The sequence below is a fragment of the Macaca mulatta genome, chromosome 3 (genome assembly GCF_049350105.2).
Source record: "Macaca mulatta isolate MMU2019108-1 chromosome 3, T2T-MMU8v2.0, whole genome shotgun sequence".
NCBI classification, from domain to species: Eukaryota; Metazoa; Chordata; class Mammalia; order Primates; family Cercopithecidae; genus Macaca; species Macaca mulatta.
Genome location: NC_133408.1, coordinates 49,872,107 through 49,892,082, shown reverse-complemented (window position 1 = coordinate 49,892,082; position 19,976 = coordinate 49,872,107). Strand labels below are relative to the sequence as shown.

Sequence of the window (19,976 nt, the reverse complement as noted above, 5' to 3'; positions counted from 1 at the left end):
ACAGTAGCACATGACCTGGCACCATGTATATACTAGTAAAAACTAGTTAAAATTAAGTCAGTAATTACTGGAGGAATAAGTCAATGAGTGAACAGGTGAAGGAAGAAAACAGACACTGGAGCAGGTGCGCCTTGGGTTGAGCCCCTCCCCCCGAGCCCCGCCTCCCGCCCGCCCCCTGGGCCCCACCGGGACTACATTTCCCAGAAGGCCGCACGCCCCGGGCATGCGCAGCGGCGCGCTCGGAAGCTGCGACGCTGAGTTTCACTCTGGCTGCCTTCTCCTGAGAGTCGGACCCACAGCCAGAGCCCTGCCCAGGCCGTTCCGGAGCTGCAGCCTGAGCGCGGTGGTGCCCTCCGTCCCGTCCCCTCGTCCTCCTCAGCCTTGGTGAGAGGGCGGGCAGGCCACCTGCGCGTCGCTAGGGCTGCGGTCCCGGGGCGTGGGGTGGCGCGGGGAGCTGGAGCCTAGCTGGGACCGGAAAGGGGCGGGCGTGGGTGTGAGGGGGGGCGACGGCGACACCCGGGGGTCCCGGGAGATCTGGGGTGTCGGGGCTATCGGTCTCTGGGATCAAGGTCCTGAGGGCGGGAGTTGGGGGACTTGGGAGGCGCCGGGAGCTTTGGACGGGACAGGGTGCCAGGTGCGAGAGAGGACGTTCGGGTGAAGGCTGAGGGGCTCGCAGGCGGAGGGGCGCCGCTCCCGGGAGTCCGGGTCGCTCGGGAGGAGCGCACCCCTTCCCAAAGTACCCGGAGGAGGCGGTGACGAGATTGCCACTGGCTCCCTGACGAGGGGTGGGTCCTGCTGGGGTCTACCCCCAGGTGAAGGGACTCACTGGGCCATGGGTTGTACTTTGGAGGAGTTTGCTTCCTAACTCTGCTTCCCTGCTCTCCTGTGGGGAGCCTTCCCGGGAGTTCCTGGGGCCCTGGGTCACTTTTTGGGGTCCTTAAGGGGTGCCGAAAAAGATTTAGAACTCGGTTCCCTTTTCTGGAGCTGCGCTTTCATCGCGACTGTCTCAGCCAGCTGCCCTCCTCCTCCAAGCTGGCTCCACTTCTCTAAGCGCCAACAGCGATGGAAATAAATAGCATGTGTACAGACGTCTGGACCCTTGAGAAACTCAGAATATTTCTGCATGCCCTCCTAGCTCCTCTAGCGCTCTAGAAGGTAGACTTTCTGGTGGCCACCATCCGGGCTTACTTTAGCCATCTGGATAGCAAGCCCTCTGATTCGGTTGCTCTGTGACCTTAAATATTTACCGTCTCTGGTGTGTTGATTTCCTGGATGCTTAGCTGCCAGACTGGCTTATGAAGTCCTTTTAGGGCTTTCTGTGGAAAAAGCTCAGGCCAGGCACGGTGGCTCATGCCTGTAATCCCAGCCCTTTGGGCGGCCGAGGTGGAAGGATCACTTGAGTCCAGGAATTTGAGACAAGCCTGGGAAACAAGAAGATTCCTGAGATCACTGTCTCTGTAAAAAATCAGATGGGCGTGTTGGTGGGTGCCTGTAGTCCCAGCTACTTGGGAGGCTGAGGCAGGAGGATCGCTTGAGCCCAGGAGCTGGAGGCTGCAGTGAGCTATGGTCACACCACTGCACTCCAGCATGGGCGACAGAGGGAGACCCTGTCTCAAAAAACAAACAAACAAAAAAACAAACTTTTTTTTTTCTTTTTTTAAAGAAAAGGGCTCATAGCCAGGTGTGGTGACGCATGCCTATAATCTCAGCTACTCAGGAGGCTGAGGCAGGAGAGTTGCTTGAAACTGGGAGGCGAAGGCTGCAGTGAGCCAAGATCATGCCACTGTACTCCAGTTTGGGTGACAGAGCAAGACTCCGTCTCCAAAAAATAATAATAATAAAAAACTTTTAAAAAGGGCTCAGGGTTTTGTTTGCTTGTTGTTTTTTTCAACTATCTCCTTGATTGTTAAGTGGGTGGACGAAGACTATTGTACTTTCTGCTCCGCCCAGGCTATTGGAAAATAAATCTGGTGATTTTCAGTCCCCAGGCACAGCACACGGATCCAACATCTGTACCTTTGTTTTTTACTAACTGCTGTTTAATTTAAAACCTGATCATCTTCTTCCTAGTTGGCAAAGGTGCCTTGGAATTTGTGTCGCTGAGTCAGCAAGCTTTCAGATTTGCCCGGTTTTTGTTGTTTGTGGTTTGTATCAAGATGGGAACTCAAACAAGTCATTCTTCCTAAGGAGCTGGTGTCTTCATCCAGAAGGGACGGTTTGTGCCAGCTCTCCAGAGAGAAAAGGTGAGAGCCATGGGGACTTGACCTTGCTGCCTTCTCTATCTGGTGCAGAGAAGGTGAGGATTGGGGAGGGTGGAATTTGAGGTCTGCAGGATAAACGTGCGCCCTGGAAGTTGACTGTTGATTGCCACCTGTCTCAAATAAATTGCAGTGGCGTCTTGCCAGCTGCTTCTCCTGTTTCACTAACTAGTCTTAGAAGATGCTTTCCACTTTAAGACATGCTTTATGGGATGGAAGACACAAGTCACGATTTCTGCATTTGAACTGGCAGTTTTCATTTCTTTTGTTGCATAAACCTTTACTGGGTGCCAGACAAGATCTCTGTCTTTTGGGAGCGCATTGTTTGGTGGAAAAGACAAACCAGAGTCAGTGACAAAGTATTGTCAGTGTGACATATACTGAGCTGGGGAAAGCACAAGGCCCTCCTACCCACATCCAGAAAGGGGAGGGCTAGAGGGAGGTCAGGAAGGCTCCTGGAAGGTGGTAGTTGAGGGGGGTTGTGAAGGAGGAGTAGGACTTAGAAAGTGGGGCACAGTCGTCTGGGAGAGGAGTCAGCGTTTGCAAAGTCATGAAGCTACCGGGACACAGCTGGGCTACTGTAAGTAGCTTAGTATGTGGTAGAGGAAGCTGGAAAAGCAGGCAGAGGGCTGAGCAGGGAGGGTTATGTGGGCCATGCCAAGACTCGGGAGCGGAAGGATTTTAGGAGATTTCCATGAGGGGTATTTTATTTATTATTTTTTTTGAGTTGGTGTCTGCTGCTGCCGCCCAGGCTGGAGTGCAGTGGAGTGATCATGGTTCACCATAGCCTCAAATTCCTGGGCTCCAGAGTGGCTGAGGTGCCTACCACCATACCCGACTAATGTTTTATCTAGAGACAGTGTCTCTGTATGTTGTCCAGGCTGGTCTCTAACTCCTGGCCTCAAGTGATCCTCCCATCTCAGCCTCTCAAAGTGCTGGGATTACAGGCCTGAGCCACCGTGCCTGGCCTCGTGAGGGACATTTCAAAGGAGCACACTGGAGCGTGTGGAATGGGTTAGACTGGATTATTCACTTTGTGACAGTCTTCTTACACCATGCCAGCTGCTTCATGGGGAGAGGCAGATAAGTGGTTTTGCCCTCGGTTGCTCATAGTCTAGTGGAAGAGATAAAGTGAACATAGAGAACTGATAAGGAAGTTGATAAGAGGGTGTTTTCTTTCATTCGTTTTGTTGTTATTTTGTTTTGCTTGTTTACTTTTTGAGACAGAGTCTCACTCCGTCACCCAGGCTGGAGTGCAGTGGTGCCACCTCAGCTCACTGCAGCTTCGCCTCCCAGGCTCGAGATTCTCGTGCCTCAGCTTCCCGAGTAGCTGGGATTACAGGTGCACACCTTGACGCCTGGCTAATTTAGAGGGTGTTTGCTTTCTGCTGGGCACATCCAGGCATCGTGGGAAGTGCTGTTTAAATTGGGCCATAAAAGGGTGGGTAAGGTCAGGACAGGGGACCAAGTAGGTGGGATTCAGGGCGGAGCAGAGTCATGGGGGTGGGGACACCCTGATGCAGATGGGAGTAGTAGATTAAACTACTCTGGATCACTTACACTCTGGAGGGGGATTGTGGTGGGGGAGGTATACATGAGGGGGGATGGAAGGGAAGGGCACCAGCAAATATTGTTGATAGCAAGGGAGGGGCCGTATTGTGATCGACTTTGACTATCAGCCTAAGGAATTTGAATTTCATTCTAGAGATCCAGGGGAGGTGTGTAAAAAAACAAGATCAGAATGGTAGTTCAGGAAGCTTAATCTTGTCACCCGCCCCGCCCCCACGCCTTCTATCTGAGATGTATGAGAGGGAGAAAGCAGAGTTGGAGAAGCCGTTTGGGAGGGAGCGCTTGTCTGTTTGTTTGTTTTGAGATGGAGTCTAGCTCTATTACCCAGGCTGGAGTGCAGTGGTGTAATCTCAGCTCTGCAACCTCCACCTCCCGCGTTCAAGTGATTCTCCTGCCTCAGCTTCCCGAGTAGCTAGGACTACAAGCACCTGCCACCACGCCTGGCTGATTTTTGTATTTTTAGTAGAGATTGGGTTTCCCTGTGTTGACCAGGCTGGTGTCGAACTCCTGATCTCAGGTGATCCACCTACTGTGACCTCCCAAAGTGTTGGGATTACAGGCGTGAGCCACTGCACCTGGCAAGGAGGGAGTATTTATTAAAGTGAGAGGCATAAGGGTCCCGGCCAGGTGTTAGCAGGGGGCTTCAGAGTTGAGGGCAGGCAGCTGCTAGGCCTGGGGGAGCGGGCTGAGGAGGACTGAGAGAGTCTGAGATTTTTCTCTTGGCCGCCTGGGGAAATCCAGGGGGAAAAGGAGAATGAGGAAGGAAGATGCGTTTGGCCTCAGACGTGTTGAAGGTATTAAGAGGCCAACAGGAAATGAGGCCATGGGCTAGAGAGAAGAGCACTGATTCATTCCCCAAATGCCTCCCGAAATTCTGTGCGCCAGGGCTTGTGCTTGGCACTTGGAGTACAAAGATGAATTCAGCAGTCCCTCTGGTGTTTGCCTTATCAGCTAAGCTGAAAACAAGATTGATTAGTACATACTCCTCAGTGTTCATGCCTGACCTACTTTTCCTTATTTAGTAAGTTATTTTTAATAAATGTAGTAAGCTCTGGCAATCTAGGCACCCAAAACAAAAGCTGGGATCATGAAACAAAAGTATACATCTAATCTTTTTTTTTTTTTTAATTTTAAAAAACTTTAAAAAGTTTTCTGTTTTATCAGGTCCCCTTAGAACATCCAATCATTTCATTTGAACTTGTTTTCTGTTCTTACTCTGAGGTAATCATTATCTCCTTTCTTTCATTTTTTTCGTTTATCTTACATGTGTATTTCTTTCTTTCTCTTTCTTTTTTTTTTTTTTTTTTGAGGCGGAGTTTTCGTTCTTGTTGCCTAGACTGGAGTGCAGTGGTGTGATCTCGGCTCTCCACAACCTCCGCCTCCTGGGTTCAAGTGATTCTCCTGCCTCAGCCTCCTGAGTAGCTGGGATTACAGGCATGTGCCACCATGCCTGGCTAATTTTGTGTTTTTAGTAGAGACAGAGTTTCTCCATGTTGGTCAGACCAGTCTGAAACTCCTGACCTCAGGTGATCCGCCCTCCTCGGCCTCCCAAAGTGCTGGGATTATAGGCGTGAGGCACCACGTCCAGCCTATTTCTTTTTTTAGAGAAAGTGTCTCACCTTGTAACCCAGGCAGCTGGAGTGCGGTGACATGATCATGGCTCACTGCAGCCCCAAATTCCTGGGTCCAAGGGATCCTCCCCTTTCAGCCTCCGGAGTAGCTGGGACTACAGGCACAGGCTACCATGCCCAGCTGATTTTTAAAGTTTGTGTAGAGGCAGTCTCACTGTGTTGCCCAGGCTGGTCTTGAACTCCTAGTCTCAAGTGATCCTTCTGCTTTAGCCTCCCAAAGCGCTGGGATTACAGGCGTGAACCACCGTGCCCGGCCTCCAGGTTTTTGGTATTGTAAGCATTCTGTTCCAAAATTTCCATGTATGTCTCCTATCATACGTATGTAAGAATATAAACTTAGGAGTGGTATTTTGCTGGGTTATAGGGTAAATAAATGTTCAACTTTTTTTTTTTTTTTTTTTTTTTTTTTTTGAGACAAAATGTTGCTCTGTTGCCCAGGCTGGAGTATAATGGTGTGATCACGGCTTACTGCAACCTCTGCCTCCCAGGCCCGTGTGATCCTCCTATCTTAGCCTCCCAAGTAGCTGGGGCTACAGGCATACACCACCATGCCCAGCTCTTTTTTTTTTTTTTTTTTTTTTTTCGATAGAGATGGAGTTTCACCATGTTGCCCAGGCTGGTCTTGAACTCCTGGGCTCAAGCAATTCACCCGCCTTGGCCTTCCAAAGTGCTGGGATGACAGAGAGCCATCATGCTCAGCAATGTTCATCTTTCGTAGCTATTGCTAGACTGTTTCATGAATGAAGTGCTTATCCCAGTATCCACTTCACCAGCAGTGTACTGTGTCTTGCAACTCCACAGTCTTACCAACATTTGCTGTTGGCCAAGTGAATGAGTAGAAAATGGAATATTTAGGGCCGGGCACGGTGGCTCAAGCCTGTAATCCCAGCACTTTGGGAGGCCAAGACGGGCGGATCACAAGGTCAGGAGATCGAGACCATCCTGGCTAACCCGGTGAAACCCCGTCTCTACTAAAAAATACAAAAAACTAGCCGGGCGAGGTGGCGGGCGCCTGTAGTCCTGGCTACTCGGAAGGCTGAGGCAGGAGAATGGCGTGAACCCGGGAGGCGGAGCTTGCAGTGAGCTGAAATCTGGCCACTGCACTCCAGCCTGGGTGACAGAGCGAGACTCCGTCTCAAAAAAAAAAAAAAAAAAAAAGAAAATGGAATATTTGGGAACTTGGTTTCTAGGTCCCTCAGCCCCGTTGCTGACTATCTCCTCTTACGTTTATTGGCATATGTGTTTTCTGTGAAATATTCATGTCTTTTGCCAGTTTTTCAGTAGGGTTCTTGGTGCTTTATTTTTTGTTGATCTTTAGGGCTCTTTATATATTGCTGATTTTAATCCTTCGTGTCTATTGCAAATATCTTCTCCCAGCTTTTAACCTATTATTCCGCTTTCTTTAAGGTGTCTTCTGTTGATCAGCTGTTCTTCATTTTAACATAGTGAAATGTAGTTTTTCACTAGTACTCAGTTTTCTGGGTCTGGTTTGAAGTCTTTTCCTGAACAAAATCCTTGCCTTTAAGGAGCTTATGCATTCCCCAGTGGAGGAGACAGATAATGGCACTCAGACGTCATGTGGGCCTTGATTGTTAGAAGTGGCCACTTCTGCCTGTGGAGCGGGAGTGAACGTAGGAAAGATCTCACAGGGCAAAGTCTCGAGTTAGGAATTAAGAGATGAGTAAGTGGACAAGGGCAATGGGCATTCTCAGTGGGGGACGAAGGGCATGAAACAGCCTGACCCACCCCGGGCACTGCCAGGAGGTCCAGATGGCGGGAGCTGAGGGTTTGAGGGGCTCAGGCAGGGCATCATGAGGATGGCTTTGGGTGATCTGTATGCAGGGGAATATTGAAGCCATGGGAACAGATCCTGAGGATCCGGGGGGAATGGAGAGAGGAAGGGGAGAGAGAGGCCAGGGCCTGATTCCCGGATGCAGAGAATGTTATCAACGCCTGGTGTGGCTCTGTTGGCATGCTGCCTGCTGTGCTGTTGGATGCTGTATTTCACCCTTAGGTGTTGGGCAAAGGCTGACATGTCTGCAGAGGGCAGGGCGTGTTGTTGGCAAAGCTAGCCAGAGGCAGAGCACTCTCTCCCTTGTTGATAGAGACGTGAGTTCAGAGAAGTCTTGCTCAACTGTAGGAGTGTGAAAGCACGGTAACAGATGTGAGGGAGGCCACAGGGCAGAGGTCTGCAAGTGATGGCCCATCAGCCAAATCTGGCCCACTGCCTTTTTTTTTTTTTGGAGACAGGGTCTCACTCTGTTACCCAGGCTGGAGTACAGTGGCGTGATCTTGGCTCACTGCAACCTCCGCCCCCTGGGTTCAAGTGATTCTCCTGCCCCAGCCTCCCAAGAAGCTGGGACTGCAGGCGCATGCCACTACGCCTGGCTAATCTTTGTATTTTTTTGGTAGATATGGGGTTTCCCTGTGTTGGCCAGGCTGGTCTCAAAGTCCTGGCCTCAAATGATCTGTCCGCCTCAGCCTTCCGAAGTGCTGGGATTCCAGGTGTGAGCCACCGTGTTCAGCCCCACTGCCTGATTTAGTTCATAAAGTTTTATTGGTACGCAACCCCTCCTGTTTACAAATTGTTTATCGCTGTTCTTGTGGTCTAGTGACAGAGTTGTTGCAAAGACTTTTTCTGTCCTTTACAGGAAAAGCATGATGGCCCCAGCCACAGGGAGTCGTGGTAGCTGTGGTTACCCAGAGAGGACGTCCCAGCCACCATTGCAGTTTAGCTGGTGTTGCCAAGCAGATCATGGATCTAGGTCCTGCCTGCAAATGTTGCCATCTTTTCTCATTTTCAAGGGAAGCTGGAAATCTAGATTTTTTTTTTTTTTTACTGTGAATATTCCTTTTTTTTTGGAGACAGATTCTCACTCTGTCGCCCAAGCTAGAGTGCAGTGGCGTGATCTCGGCTCACTGTGACCTCCGCCTCCTGGGTTTAAGTGATTCTCCTGCCTCAGCCTCCCGAGTAACTGAGACTACAGGCGCGTGCCACCACACCCGGCTAATTTTTTGTGTTTTTAGTAGAGATGGGGTTTCACCGTGTTAGCCAGGATGATCTCAATCTCCTGACCTCGTGATCTGCCCGCCTCGGCCTCCCAAAGTGCTGGGATTACAGGCGTGAGCCATTTAGCCTGGCTAAATATTCTAATTTTTAAACATCCGCTCAGTTTTTAGAAGCCAAACCTCAGTAGCCCAAGCAAAACACATCTACAGGCCAGTTTGTCCGGCGTCAGTCTGTCTTGGTGGGAAAGACAGGAACTCTGGAAACAGATTTGGGTGTTCTCAGTCCCTGGATATCCTTGGGCAAGCCGCATGTCTTCTTGTGACTCACTTTTCTCTGTTGTGGAATGGAAATATCCCACTTCCCTGGTTGTGAGGACCAACGAGAATTACTAGTCAGGTGGAGGGGCTTAGCGCAGTGCCTGGTGCCTGGTAAACCTTTACCTGGTAGTCATTGCTGTTATTTATTTATTCATTTATTTATTTTACACAATAATTAACTTATTGAGAGCCTTCTCTCCCCGCCCTTGCAGTCTCTAGGTCACTTTTTCCACTTGTAGATTTTGTGCGCAAGCCCCAGAAAGATGGCTCAGGGCAGGGGCGCTGCATACTGTTCAGTGAGGCCCATGACCTGGCTCTGTCTTCCTCATGTGGCAAGAGCACGGCCAGCAGATCCAGCTGCTTGTATCGTGCCTTCTCCCGGGCCACCTTCTTGGCCTCCTCCTGCCTGTAATTTTCCTTCAGGATCTGGTACTATTCCAGAGTGGCCCGCTGCAAACACTGAACCACCAACCAGCTACGTTTGTTGTCCTGGATGTCAGTGTCAACTCTGCCGGTCACACTGGGGTCCCCAAAGAGGTCAAGGTAATCATCCTGAATCTGAAAGAACTCTCCCATCTCCAGCAGGATCTTCTTGGCATCGGCATGCTCCTTCTTGTCATCCATTCCTGCCATGTACATGGCTGCAGCTACAGGAAGGTAGAAGGAGTAGAAAGCTGTCTTGTACTTGACAATAGATTTGTACCTCTTTTCGGTGAATCTGCCAAGATCCACATTGCTCTGGGGGGCTGTGATGAGGTCCAGAGTCTGCCCAGTCTGTCTGGTAGGAACTCTGCAGGAAGAGCTCAATTAGGTTCAGGTCACAGGGCTGCTCCCGGCAATACAGCTTCAGCAGGCAGTAGATACATGCTTCCAAAGGGATAGCGTCATTGATGGCATCCAAACCCACTCCCGGCTTCTGATACCAGCAGATCTCTCCCCAGTGGGTGAGGGATGAATTCTTGATGTCATCTGCCACCAGGAAGAAAGCTTGCAGCAGTTCCACACACCAGTCCCCGGTTAGGGCCCGCTAGAGGCTATCAGCATCCGGTTTCCTTGGCTCCACCAGCTCCCAGAACACTATTAGCACCGTCAAACCTCGGTGATACTTGCCTCCAATTGCATTGTACTCCAGGATCTCCTTGAGCCCGGCAATAGCATCTCCTGTCTCTGGGTACCCCATCTCATCCTCAGTCAGCACCCTAACAATCTGGGAGTAGTGCTGAACGAAATCCTGCTTTTTTTGGGCATAAACATCTGATTTCTGGTCTCCATTCATTCTGAGGGAGGAGCAGAGGGCTCTGTTCCTGGATGCAGGTTCCTGCTCCGCTGTTATTTTTTTTTTAAGAGACAGGCTCTCGCTCTGTTGCCCAGGTTGGAGTGTAGTGGCACGATCACAGCTCACTGCAACTTTGAACCCCTGGGCTCAAAGCAGTCCTTCTGCCTCAGCCAGCCAAAGTGCTGGGATCATAAGGTGTGAGCCACCGCCCCAGGCATGCTATTACTATTACATATCCACTGCTGCCCCCATTACTCCTCCACTTTCCCCTCTGGCTAGGCCCGTAAACCAGGGCTCCACCTTCTGACTGGCTGTAGGTGGTCAGATTGCTCTTGGCCACCCAGGAGTCAGCGGGTTCTTAGTTCTGGAGAAGCTGGTTGACCACAAGGGAATTGTAGGTTACTGGGCTGGCACCATGGCTGCCCTTTGGAAGGTTCTGCTCTGACCTGTCCCTGGAGGGCTCGTCAGGCCCCAGCCAGAAGAGTTGTCACTTCCCTTCCAGCCACCCACTGTGTAAGGGACAAATCCCATGCTGGTTTCGTGCCATCTTTCACTAAGGTGCGGGAGGCACTGGCCTGAGTGATCTGTTTTCAAGCAAAGCCCCATCCCGCCATACTCACAGGACTGCTGTCATAGTCAGGAATGTGGATGGTTGGTTCTTCCATTTTTGTGGAACTCGGGGATGGGGGGATGTGTCTGTTGTCAGGGAGGTGCCATGGTAAATTGACAGGGCCTGATATTAGTGAAACCGCACTGGGATAGCAGCAGCCATTTAAAGTAATGATGGTAAGACACAGCAGTGGTGGTGGTTTGGTTTACATTTATGACCTTTTAAAAGTGTTTGGCATTTTAAGGAGAGGTTTGTTTTGTTTTGTTTTGTTTTGATTTTTGAGACTCATGTTGCCCAGACGGAGTGCAATGGTGCAGTTATCAGCTCACTGCAACCTCCACCTCCCGGGTTCAAGGGATTCTGCTGCCTCAGCCTCCCAAGTAGCTGGGATTACAGGTGCTAATTTTTGTATTTTTGGTAGAGATGGGATTTCACCATGTTGGCCAGGCTGGTCTCAAACTGCTGACCTCAGGTGATCTGCTGCCTTGGCCTCCCGAAGCTCTGGGATTACAGTCATGAGCCACTGTGCCCGGCCAGGAGAGTTTTTTTCTGATAACAGAAGTAATGCTTTCTCATTTTAGAAAATGTGAAAATTTCAGATATATAAGGAAGTCGAACAAAACATCTCCTATGTATGAAGAAGAAAAGAAGCAAGTAAAAAAGAAAAAAAAAAGAAAAGTCTCCCATGCTTTCTCCACTCAAAGACAGCTGTTAACATTTTATTGACTTCTATGGAGTTTGCCCTATGCTTCTGTTTTACGTAATACAGTGCTGTAGTGAATAGCTTCACGTCAAAATTCTTCTATAATTTTCTCAAGTTAGAGTCTTAATTATTGGATCAAAGGAAGTGAACATTTTTAAACCTCTCGATATATATTACCAAATTGTTTTCTTTCCCCTTTCTTTAATAAATAGAGATGGGGGTCTCTCTGTGTTGCCCAGGCTGGTCTTGACCTCCTGGCCTCAAGTGATCCTCTTGCCTCGACCTCCTGAGTAGCTAAGATTGTAGGTGTGAGCCACCATGCTCAGCCACTGATTTTAACTAGTACGTTTTAAACAAAATTTCTAGTAAAGTAGAACATTTCTTTGATATGTCTGTGTCAGGATTCAACTCTCCCAGGTCTTTGGAGAGGCTTTCTAACAAGGTGTCCCCCGTGGGTGGCCATCTGCCCTATGAGAAGGTCATTTCTAGTTCCAGGTCACGCACACTGTGTCAGCTGGTGGGGTGTGGAGTTTCAGGCCCAGGCCTCTTGGAAAGTACCCGAAAGAGAAACAGCTTAGAAAATAAGGACTTGAACAGTGGTGTGGGTTGAGTTTGGAAAGTTTAGACCATGTTAGTGGAATCAGAGCTGGGAAGAGGTAGAAGTTACCTCCTGTCACTGGTTTCCAGTCCACACTTCTCAGAACTCTCCCGTTTTCCAGTTGGGCGCAGTGCCTCACATCTGTAATCCGAGCACTTTATTAGGAGACCAAGGCGGGTGGATCACTTGAGGCCAGGAGTTTGAGACCAGCCCTGGCCAACATAGCGAAACCTCGTCTCTACTAAAAATACAAAAATTAGCCAGGTGTGGTGTGGTGCACTGTAGTTCCAGCTACTCAGAAGGCTGAGGCACAAGAATCACTTGAGCTTGGGAGGCAGAGGTTGCAGTGAGCCAAGATCGCACCGCTGCACTCCAGCCTGGGTGATGGAGCGAGACTCTGTCTCAGAGAAAACTCTCCTATTTTGCAAAGGAGCTTCATGGTTCTCTTGAAGAAAATTAGGAATGGAGGCCACCTCTGTGTCAAAAACAACACCCCACATTTCTGTGTTTTACTTTTCTTTTTCTTTTTTTCAGAGATAGGGTCTTGCTTTGTTGCCCAGACTGGTCTCAAACACCTGGCCTCAAGTGATCCTCCCACCTTGGCCTCCCAAAGGGCTGAGATTACAGGTGTGAGCCACCACGCTCGGCCTGTTTTACATGTTGACAGACAGCATATGATCACGTGTATAAGGGTTTCTGAACCCACTCTAACTGCCGGAATCACAGAGCCTAGAGAAGGGGACATAACTGCCTTGTGGCTACCCAGTGGCTTTCATCTTCTCTCAGGACAGCAGGCATTCTGGTGAGGATTGAAGAATTAGTCGTAACAGATTTCAGCAGGTCTGCAGTGATGAGATGGGTTTCTCACATATTAAGTTGAAAGTAGCCGGGTCTGAGTAGCGATTAGGAGCCGTAGCTCAGTCTGAGTTGAGTACCTGTTTAAAATCTGCATTCAAGGCCTTCTTCCTAGAGGCCACAACTGCAGTGAGATCCATGTGTGGGGCTCACCTGCCCCAGGGCTCACAGCTGGGCAGGGTGATTGCCACGCAGATTCTTGTGCCAGCGCAGATCTTGTTCTGAAGCTTTTCTAATTCCCCTGAGACTAGAAAGACTTTTGGATACTTTTCCCTTTTTCTTTTGGATGAAATTGCATCTCCAGTAGAACAGCAGCATTCCATGGTGCCTCAGCCACGATCCTATGGGCAGATTTGCAGCGAAAACCTGACAAGAGACTGTAAAGGAAAAGCAAGGTTTGTTTTTCCGGGTCAAAGTTGTTAATATTTAAAAAAACAAAAAAACCCAAAAAACTTTGGCCCGGCAAGGTGGCTCATGCTTGTAATCCCGGCACTTTGGAAGGCCGAGGCAGGTGGATCACCTGAGGTCAGGAGTTCGAGACCAGCCTGGCCAACATGGTGAAACCCTGTCTCTACTAAATACAAAAAAAAAAAAATTAGCTGAGCTTGGTGGCGGGTGCCTGTAATCGCAGCTACTTGGAAGGCTGAGGTAGGAGAATCGCTTGAACCCAGGATGTGGAGGTTTCAGTAAGCTGAGATCACGCCATTACACTCTAGTCTGGGCAACAAGAATGAAACTCTGTCAAAAAAAAAAAAAAAGCTTTGATTATTAAAAAGTTATATGACTATTTTAGAACAGTTTTCTAGTACAAACAGAGGTAAAGAAAGAATAACTTGGGTGCAATGACTCACACCTGCAATCCCAGCACTTTGGGAGGTCGAGGCGGGTGGATCACTTGAGGTCAGGAGTTTGAGACCAACCTGGCCAATGTGGCAAAACCCTGTCTCTACTGAAAATACAAAAATTAGCCAGGCGTGGTGTGTGCCTGTAATCCCAGCTACTTGGGAGGCTGAGGCAGGAGAACTGCTTGAACCCGGGAGGTGAAGGTTGCCGTGAGCCGAAATTGTGCCGCTGCATTCCTGCCTGGTGACAGAGCAAGACTCTTTCTCAAAAATAAAAACAAAAGAAAAACAATCCCATAGTTCTTTAATTCCAGTGACATTTTAGTGTTGTTCTTTCCAGACTTTTAATTTTTAATTATTTTTATGAGACAGGGTCTCTCTCTCTCACCCACGCCGGAGTGCAGTGGTGCAATCACGGTTCACTGCAGCCTCAACCTTCAGGGCTCAAGCGATCCTCCCACCTCAGCCTCCTGAGTAGCTGATACTACAGGCACGCACCACCAAACATGACTAATTTTTCTGTTTTTTGTAAAGACGGGATTTTGCTGTGTTGCCCATGCAGGTCTTGTCTTCCTGGACTCAGGCGATCCGCCCACCTTGGCCTCCCAAAGTGCTGGAATTACAAGCATGAGCCACTGTGCCTGGCCCTTTCTTTCATTTTTTAAGACTGATTTGTATTCCATCATTAGAATGTTCCATAATTGGTGCAAGAATTCCTTTATTGTAAAGTGTTTAGGCTGCCTCCAAATTGAGGCTTTTTCCCATGGCCAATTATAATACTAATAATTTTCATAATGAACCCGCATCATTAGGAGCTGAAACAAATTAGGTTTTTAAGCTGCAGCTAAGTGATGGTTAAGCCGAGGCTGCTGCAGAGACTGGTGCACCGACTCGCCGCTGTATTGTGCGTAATTGCTGGGTTCAAGGGGAACACAGTGGGCGTTTCTGGGCAGTGACTCAAAGGTGCCTGTGCCCCTGGAGCAGAAGGCTCACCCCTCCTTTGGTGTTTCAGAGCCTCTGGGATATTGGGCACCTGAAGAGCTGCAGCCCCAGCTCTGCCCTCAGGGAGTTTCTGTTTTGGTGGGGAGAAGGCCACCGAAACCAGGGAGTGCAGCTGTGTTTGTGTAAGTGGCCTGTGCTGTGCACACAAGGGTGGGTGGAGCCAGCCCTCTCTGGCGAGAGTGTGGGTCGGGGGCGCAGGAGAGGGGATGCCATGGTTGGGTCTTGGAAGGATGGGCGTGTTTGCTTGGAGGCTGGTATAGAGAGAGGATCAATTGCTAGAGGGTGGTAAGTGGCTTGGAATGTTCTGGAACTTTCTAGAATTAGCTGTAGGTATCAAAGGTGGAGGGCTTGGTGTGAGTACGAACAGTGGCTGGTCATGGAGGGGCTTGTGTGCCTTGTCATCCTCCTCTGGAGTCTCCAGTACCCTCCTAGGGCCTGGGACATGGCACGCCCTCCATCGGGGAGGCCGCGTGCCTTCATGAGATGTTTTAGCTGAAGTCCTCACCTGTATTTCCCAGGCTGTTTTGAGAGTTGTTTCATCCGGGCCGTGAGGACATGTTGGGACATACCCCGTGTGCCGATGATGGAGGCGGCCCTGGCTGCCTGAGAGATGAGTGACACTCAGGAGTAATTGGCTTGGAAGGCAGTCCTCTGATTTGTACCTCATTGTGGTTACAGAAACTTCTAATTGAAGACACTGAGCTGAGCTGTTCAGCCCGCCTGCCCGAGGGCACCCCAGGTCTGATCTTCTGGGCGGGTTGTGGGCTTTTGTCGGAGGAATTGGCAGCTCTGTGGCAGGCCTGGCACCCACAGAGCTGCCGATTCCTGTGTTCGGAGTTGTTGCAGGCCTGACTCACCTGTGTTCTCATGCTCTATACTCAGGGCTGCCCTTGTGGCCATTCCTCCTTGAGACTGAAAGGGTAGGCAAGTGCTGGAGGTGAGGGGCCAGGAGAGGCAGGGAGGCCAAGATGGGTTGACTGTCTGCTGTATGCCTAGTGCTGTGTGGGTACCTTATACACACCTGTCTGTGTTATCCCTATGAAAAACACTTAGGATACATGTTGATAACTCCATTTTCCCAAAGAAAGCAAGCTTGGAGAGCTTAGATACTACCATCAAGATGATATGATAGCCAGGCATGGTGGCGCGTGCCCGTAGTCTCAGCTGGGTGACAGAGTGAGACTGCTGTCTCTACAAAAAATTAAGAGATCAGTTGAGTGTGGTAGCACATGCTTGTAGTCCCAGCTGCTCGGGAGGCGGAGGCAGGAGGATGGCTTTAGCCCAGGAGGCCGTGGGGCTGCAGTGAGTGGTGATTACGCCACTGCACTCTAGCCTGGGTGACAGAGTGAGACTCTAAATAAATACATAAATGTCACCTTTTATTAAGTAGTGTATGTGTGACCTTGAGTTATTCAATCAAGGTCACACATACACGACTAAGAGGCAGCACAGGGAACAAACCCAGGTCGGGTCTGGCTCTATGGCCCATTGTCTTAGCGAGGAGGGCTCAGTCTGAGGTTCACCTTGGGCTTCACTTACAGGCCCTGCTTAAAGAGGGGGAAGAGGAAAGGAGAGCACGACCCACGTCTCTCAAGCACTACACACCCTCATTGTGACAACACGCCCATGCAGGGCCCTGGCCGGTAGGGCCCCCACTGATACAATCTGGAGATTCCCATGACTGTCCCCTCAAGCGTACACATCATATTTTATCCCCATTTTGCCAATGAGGAAACTGAGACCCAGGTAGTTACAGTGACGTCCTCACAGTCGCGTGGCTCGTGATAAGACTGGGACCCTGGGCTTCTGGTGTGGTCCCAGACTGTACTACCCCAGCAAGATTTCAATGAGAAGGGTAAGACCGCCTTCCCTGGAAGGGAGACAGATCTGGAGCAACCCCTGGAAAGAAGCAGGCATGGGCTCTGGCATTAGCGTGCACACACGCTGCATCAGCTCTGATTATTATTATTATTATAATATATTTTTTTTGAGATGGAGTCTTGCTCTGTCGCCCAGGCTGGAGTGCAGTGGCCCGATCTCAGCTCACTGCAACCTCTGCCTCCTGGGTTCACGCCATTCTCTTTCCTCAGCCTCCTGAGTAGCTGGGACTACAGGCACCTGCCACCACGCCTGCCTTTTTTTTTTGTATTTTTAGTAGAGACTGTGTTAGCCAGGATGGTCTTCATCTCCTGACCTCGTGATCCTCACACCTCGGCCTCCCAAATGCTGGGATTGCAGGCTTGAGCCACCGTGACTGGCCTGATTTTTTTTTTTTTTTTTTTTTTTTTAGAGGTGGGGCCTGTTGTCACCCAGGCTGGAGTGCCTTGGGATTATAGCTCACTGCAGCCTCCAACTCCTGGGCTCAAGCCGTCCTCCCGCCTCAGCCTCTTGAGTAGCTGGGACTATTGGCGTGCGCCTCCGCACCTGGCTAATTTTTAAATTTTCTGCAGAGATGGGATCTCAGTATGTTGCCCAGGCTGGCCTCAAACTCCTGGGCTCAAACGACCCTCCTGTCCCAGCCTCCCCAAACACTGGCATTACAGGTGTGAGCCACCACACCCAGTCCCCTTGACCTCTTTCAGCCTTGGTTTCCTGTCCGTGAGAGAAATGTCACCTTATCAGTCTGTGCGGCTTAGGAGAGACTAGGACATTTGATGTTGGTTGCTAAATGTTGGACCCTGGACCGGCACTCCAACAGCCAGTGCCATGGGGGGCGGCCATCATATGGGGGCATTTGCAGGCCTCTTCTCATTCAGACAACTGGAGGTGCTGACTGGAATCATTGTCCACCTTCACTCTGTCATTCTGAAGCGGTGTATAGAACATTCTAGAACATTCACCACGTGGCACGCCCCGGCTGGGTCCCAGCGATGCAGCTGTGAATGAGGCAGGCTTGGGGTTGCTGCCACCTGGGGAGGAGTAGAAGGACCGTGGTTACAGCCACAGGTGGATGCGGTTACTAGGGTTCTGGTCAGTGCTGTGGAGGGTGCAGAGGGCATGTGCAGAGGGTCATCCTGAGCGACGCAAGCTGGGCCTGGAGGATGTGGAGTCTTTGCAAGGGAAGAGGGTGGGCTGGAGCGACTACAAGGAGAAGGTCTCAGGAGGTGGGGAGCTTGGGAGGTGGGGAAGAACTCGCTGGGCCTGGTGGCCGGTCAGCAGGGGCCGGGCGGGGGAGTGGGTGCAGAGAGCTTTGCAGAGGACAGAGGGGTGATTCGGTGCCCATCTAGGGCTTCCTTTGTGGTCAGTGATGCTTCCAGGGCACCCTGGAGACATGAGGAGGTAGAACCTGTGTCCCAAAACCCCTGCTCCTTTCCGAGACATGCTGGGTTCTCATCTTCAGCATGGTGGGTGCTAATAGAGGGAGGCTGAGATGGGTGGATCACCTGAGGTCAGGAGTTTGAGACCAGCCTGGCCAAAATGGTGAAACCTCATCTCTACTAAAAGTATAAAAAATTAGCTGGGCGCAGTGGCGCATGCCTGTAGTCCTAGCTACTTGGAAGGCTGAGGCAGGAGAATCACTTGAACCCACCTAGGAGGCGGAGGTTGCAATGAACCCAGATCACACCATTGCACTCCAGCCTGGGCGACAAGAGTGAAACTCCATCTCAATGAAAAAAGAAATGCGGCCGGGCGCGGTGGCTCAAGCCTGTAATCCTAGCACTTTGGGAGGCCGAGACGGGCGGATCACGAGGTCAGGAGATCGAGACCATCCTGGCTAACACGGTGAAACTCCGTCTCTACTAAAAAATACAAAAAGAAAAACTAGCCGGGCGAGGTGGCAGGCGCCTGTAGTCCCAGCTACTCCGGAGGCTGAGGCAGGAGAATCGCCTAAAACACGGGAGGCGGAGCTTACAGTGAGCTGAGATCCGGCCACTGCACTCTAGCCTGGGTGACAGAGTGAGACTCCGTCTCAAAAAAAAAAAAAGAGAAAAAAGAAATGCACGCATGATGAAATGATACACTAAGCAGTTGGGCCAGAGGGGAATTACCAGTAGCAAGAAAGAAGCTGCGCTGGTGACTAGCACCCGGAATTTCCGCTGCTCTTTCTTCATGGGCCTGTGCGGCAGTAGGTAGCTGTAGGATTGACTTTGAATTCTTCCTGGCTGCCAGAGTAAAGAGGCAGGATCAGGTTCTTGATTCATGGTGCCCTTAAGGTGTTAGGGTAAGAAAAGCAAGCATGAGACCAGGCGCGGTGGCTCACACCTGTGATCCCAGCACTTGGGAAGGCTGAGGCGAGTCGATCCCTTGAGGCTAGGAGTTTGAGACCAGCCTGGGCAACACAGACACCATCTCTACAAAAAGGAAAAAAATCAGCTGGGTGTGGCGGCAAATGCCTATTGTCCCAGCTGCTCTGGCAGCTGAGTTGTGAGGATTGCTTGAGCCCAGGAGTTTGAGGCTGCCATGAGCCAAGATCGCACTGCTGCACTCCAGCCTGGGTGACAGAGGGAGACCCTGTATCTCAAAAAAAAAAAAATCAGCTGTGGAAAAGCATGGTGTGTTTCCCCTGCCCTGAGGCTGACTCTGCAGGGCTACTGCTGTACATTGGTAACTGCTCGTGTCTGTCCTATTCACAGATCTGCCGGAGGCTCTGGGCAATGACCCCGGGACTCCAGGCCAGAGGGGTCTGAAGCCGTTTGGGAAAGCAGCAGGACTCCTTGGGAAGATGGCCATGGCCCCAAGCCCTTCCCTGGTGCAGGTGTACACCAGCCCCGTGGCTGTGGCCGTGTGGGAATGGCAGGACGGGCTGGGCACCTGGCACCCCTACAGCGCCGCCGTCTGCAGCTTCATCGAGCAGCAGTTTGTCCAGCAGAAGGGCCAACGCTTCGGGCTCGGGAGCCTGGCCCACAGCATCCCCTTGGGCCAGGCAGACCCCTCGCTGGCCCCTTACATCATTGACCTCCCCAGCTGGACCCAGTTCCGCCAGGACACCGGTAAGACGCTGTCTGCCTCTCGCACATATCTGGGCGCCGCACCTGCTTTCCCACAGGCTCTGTGCCAGGTGTTGGGGTGATGGACGTGACCTACAGAGCTGCTCTGTCCCTGCAGCACACGTGGTGGTAGGTGGGTGCAGTGAGTGGGAACATCCACACAGGTTGAGTGCAGCTCACAGTGAGACGCTGTGGGAGGCCCTTCCCCTTGTCTCGCAAAGCAGAAATGCCTGTCCCGACCGCAGAGGTTGGAGGGTCTCTTTGGCAGGCAGGCTGGCATGGAGGGGTGGTGCGCCATGGGAGTTCAGAGGGCCCTGCCCCACCACTCAATGGCTGTGTGCCCTGGGCAGGCAACTGCGCCCCTCTGCATGTGTGCA

The 19,976-nt window shown here is 50.9% G+C and overlaps 1 protein-coding gene and 1 pseudogene across 13 annotated transcripts in view; one reads left to right on the top strand and one right to left on the bottom strand.

The window, feature by feature from the left end:
* Positions 1 to 256: 256 nt before the first annotated feature.
* Positions 257 to 19,976, top strand: part of DTX2 (deltex E3 ubiquitin ligase 2) — a 47,726-nt gene continuing 28,006 nt past the window's right edge. For 3 of the 13 annotated variants that reach the window (XM_077996496.1, XM_077996495.1, XM_077996494.1), the window contains exons 1-3: positions 257 to 384; positions 2,188 to 2,243; positions 19,246 to 19,602. In XM_077996496.1, the coding sequence (XP_077852622.1) occupies positions 19,335 to 19,602 (268 nt within the window). In that variant the 5' untranslated portion in view covers positions 257 to 384; positions 2,188 to 2,243; positions 19,246 to 19,334. Of the gene's footprint in view, positions 385 to 2,070; positions 2,244 to 7,870; positions 8,019 to 8,109; positions 8,224 to 9,208; positions 9,329 to 19,245; positions 19,603 to 19,976 lie in introns of those variants that run through there. The other 10 variants (XM_028845635.2, XM_077996492.1, XM_015133283.3 and 7 more) reach the window with 6 other exon arrangements.
* On the bottom strand, positions 9,006 to 10,108 carry LOC106997349 (farnesyl pyrophosphate synthase pseudogene; annotated as a pseudogene).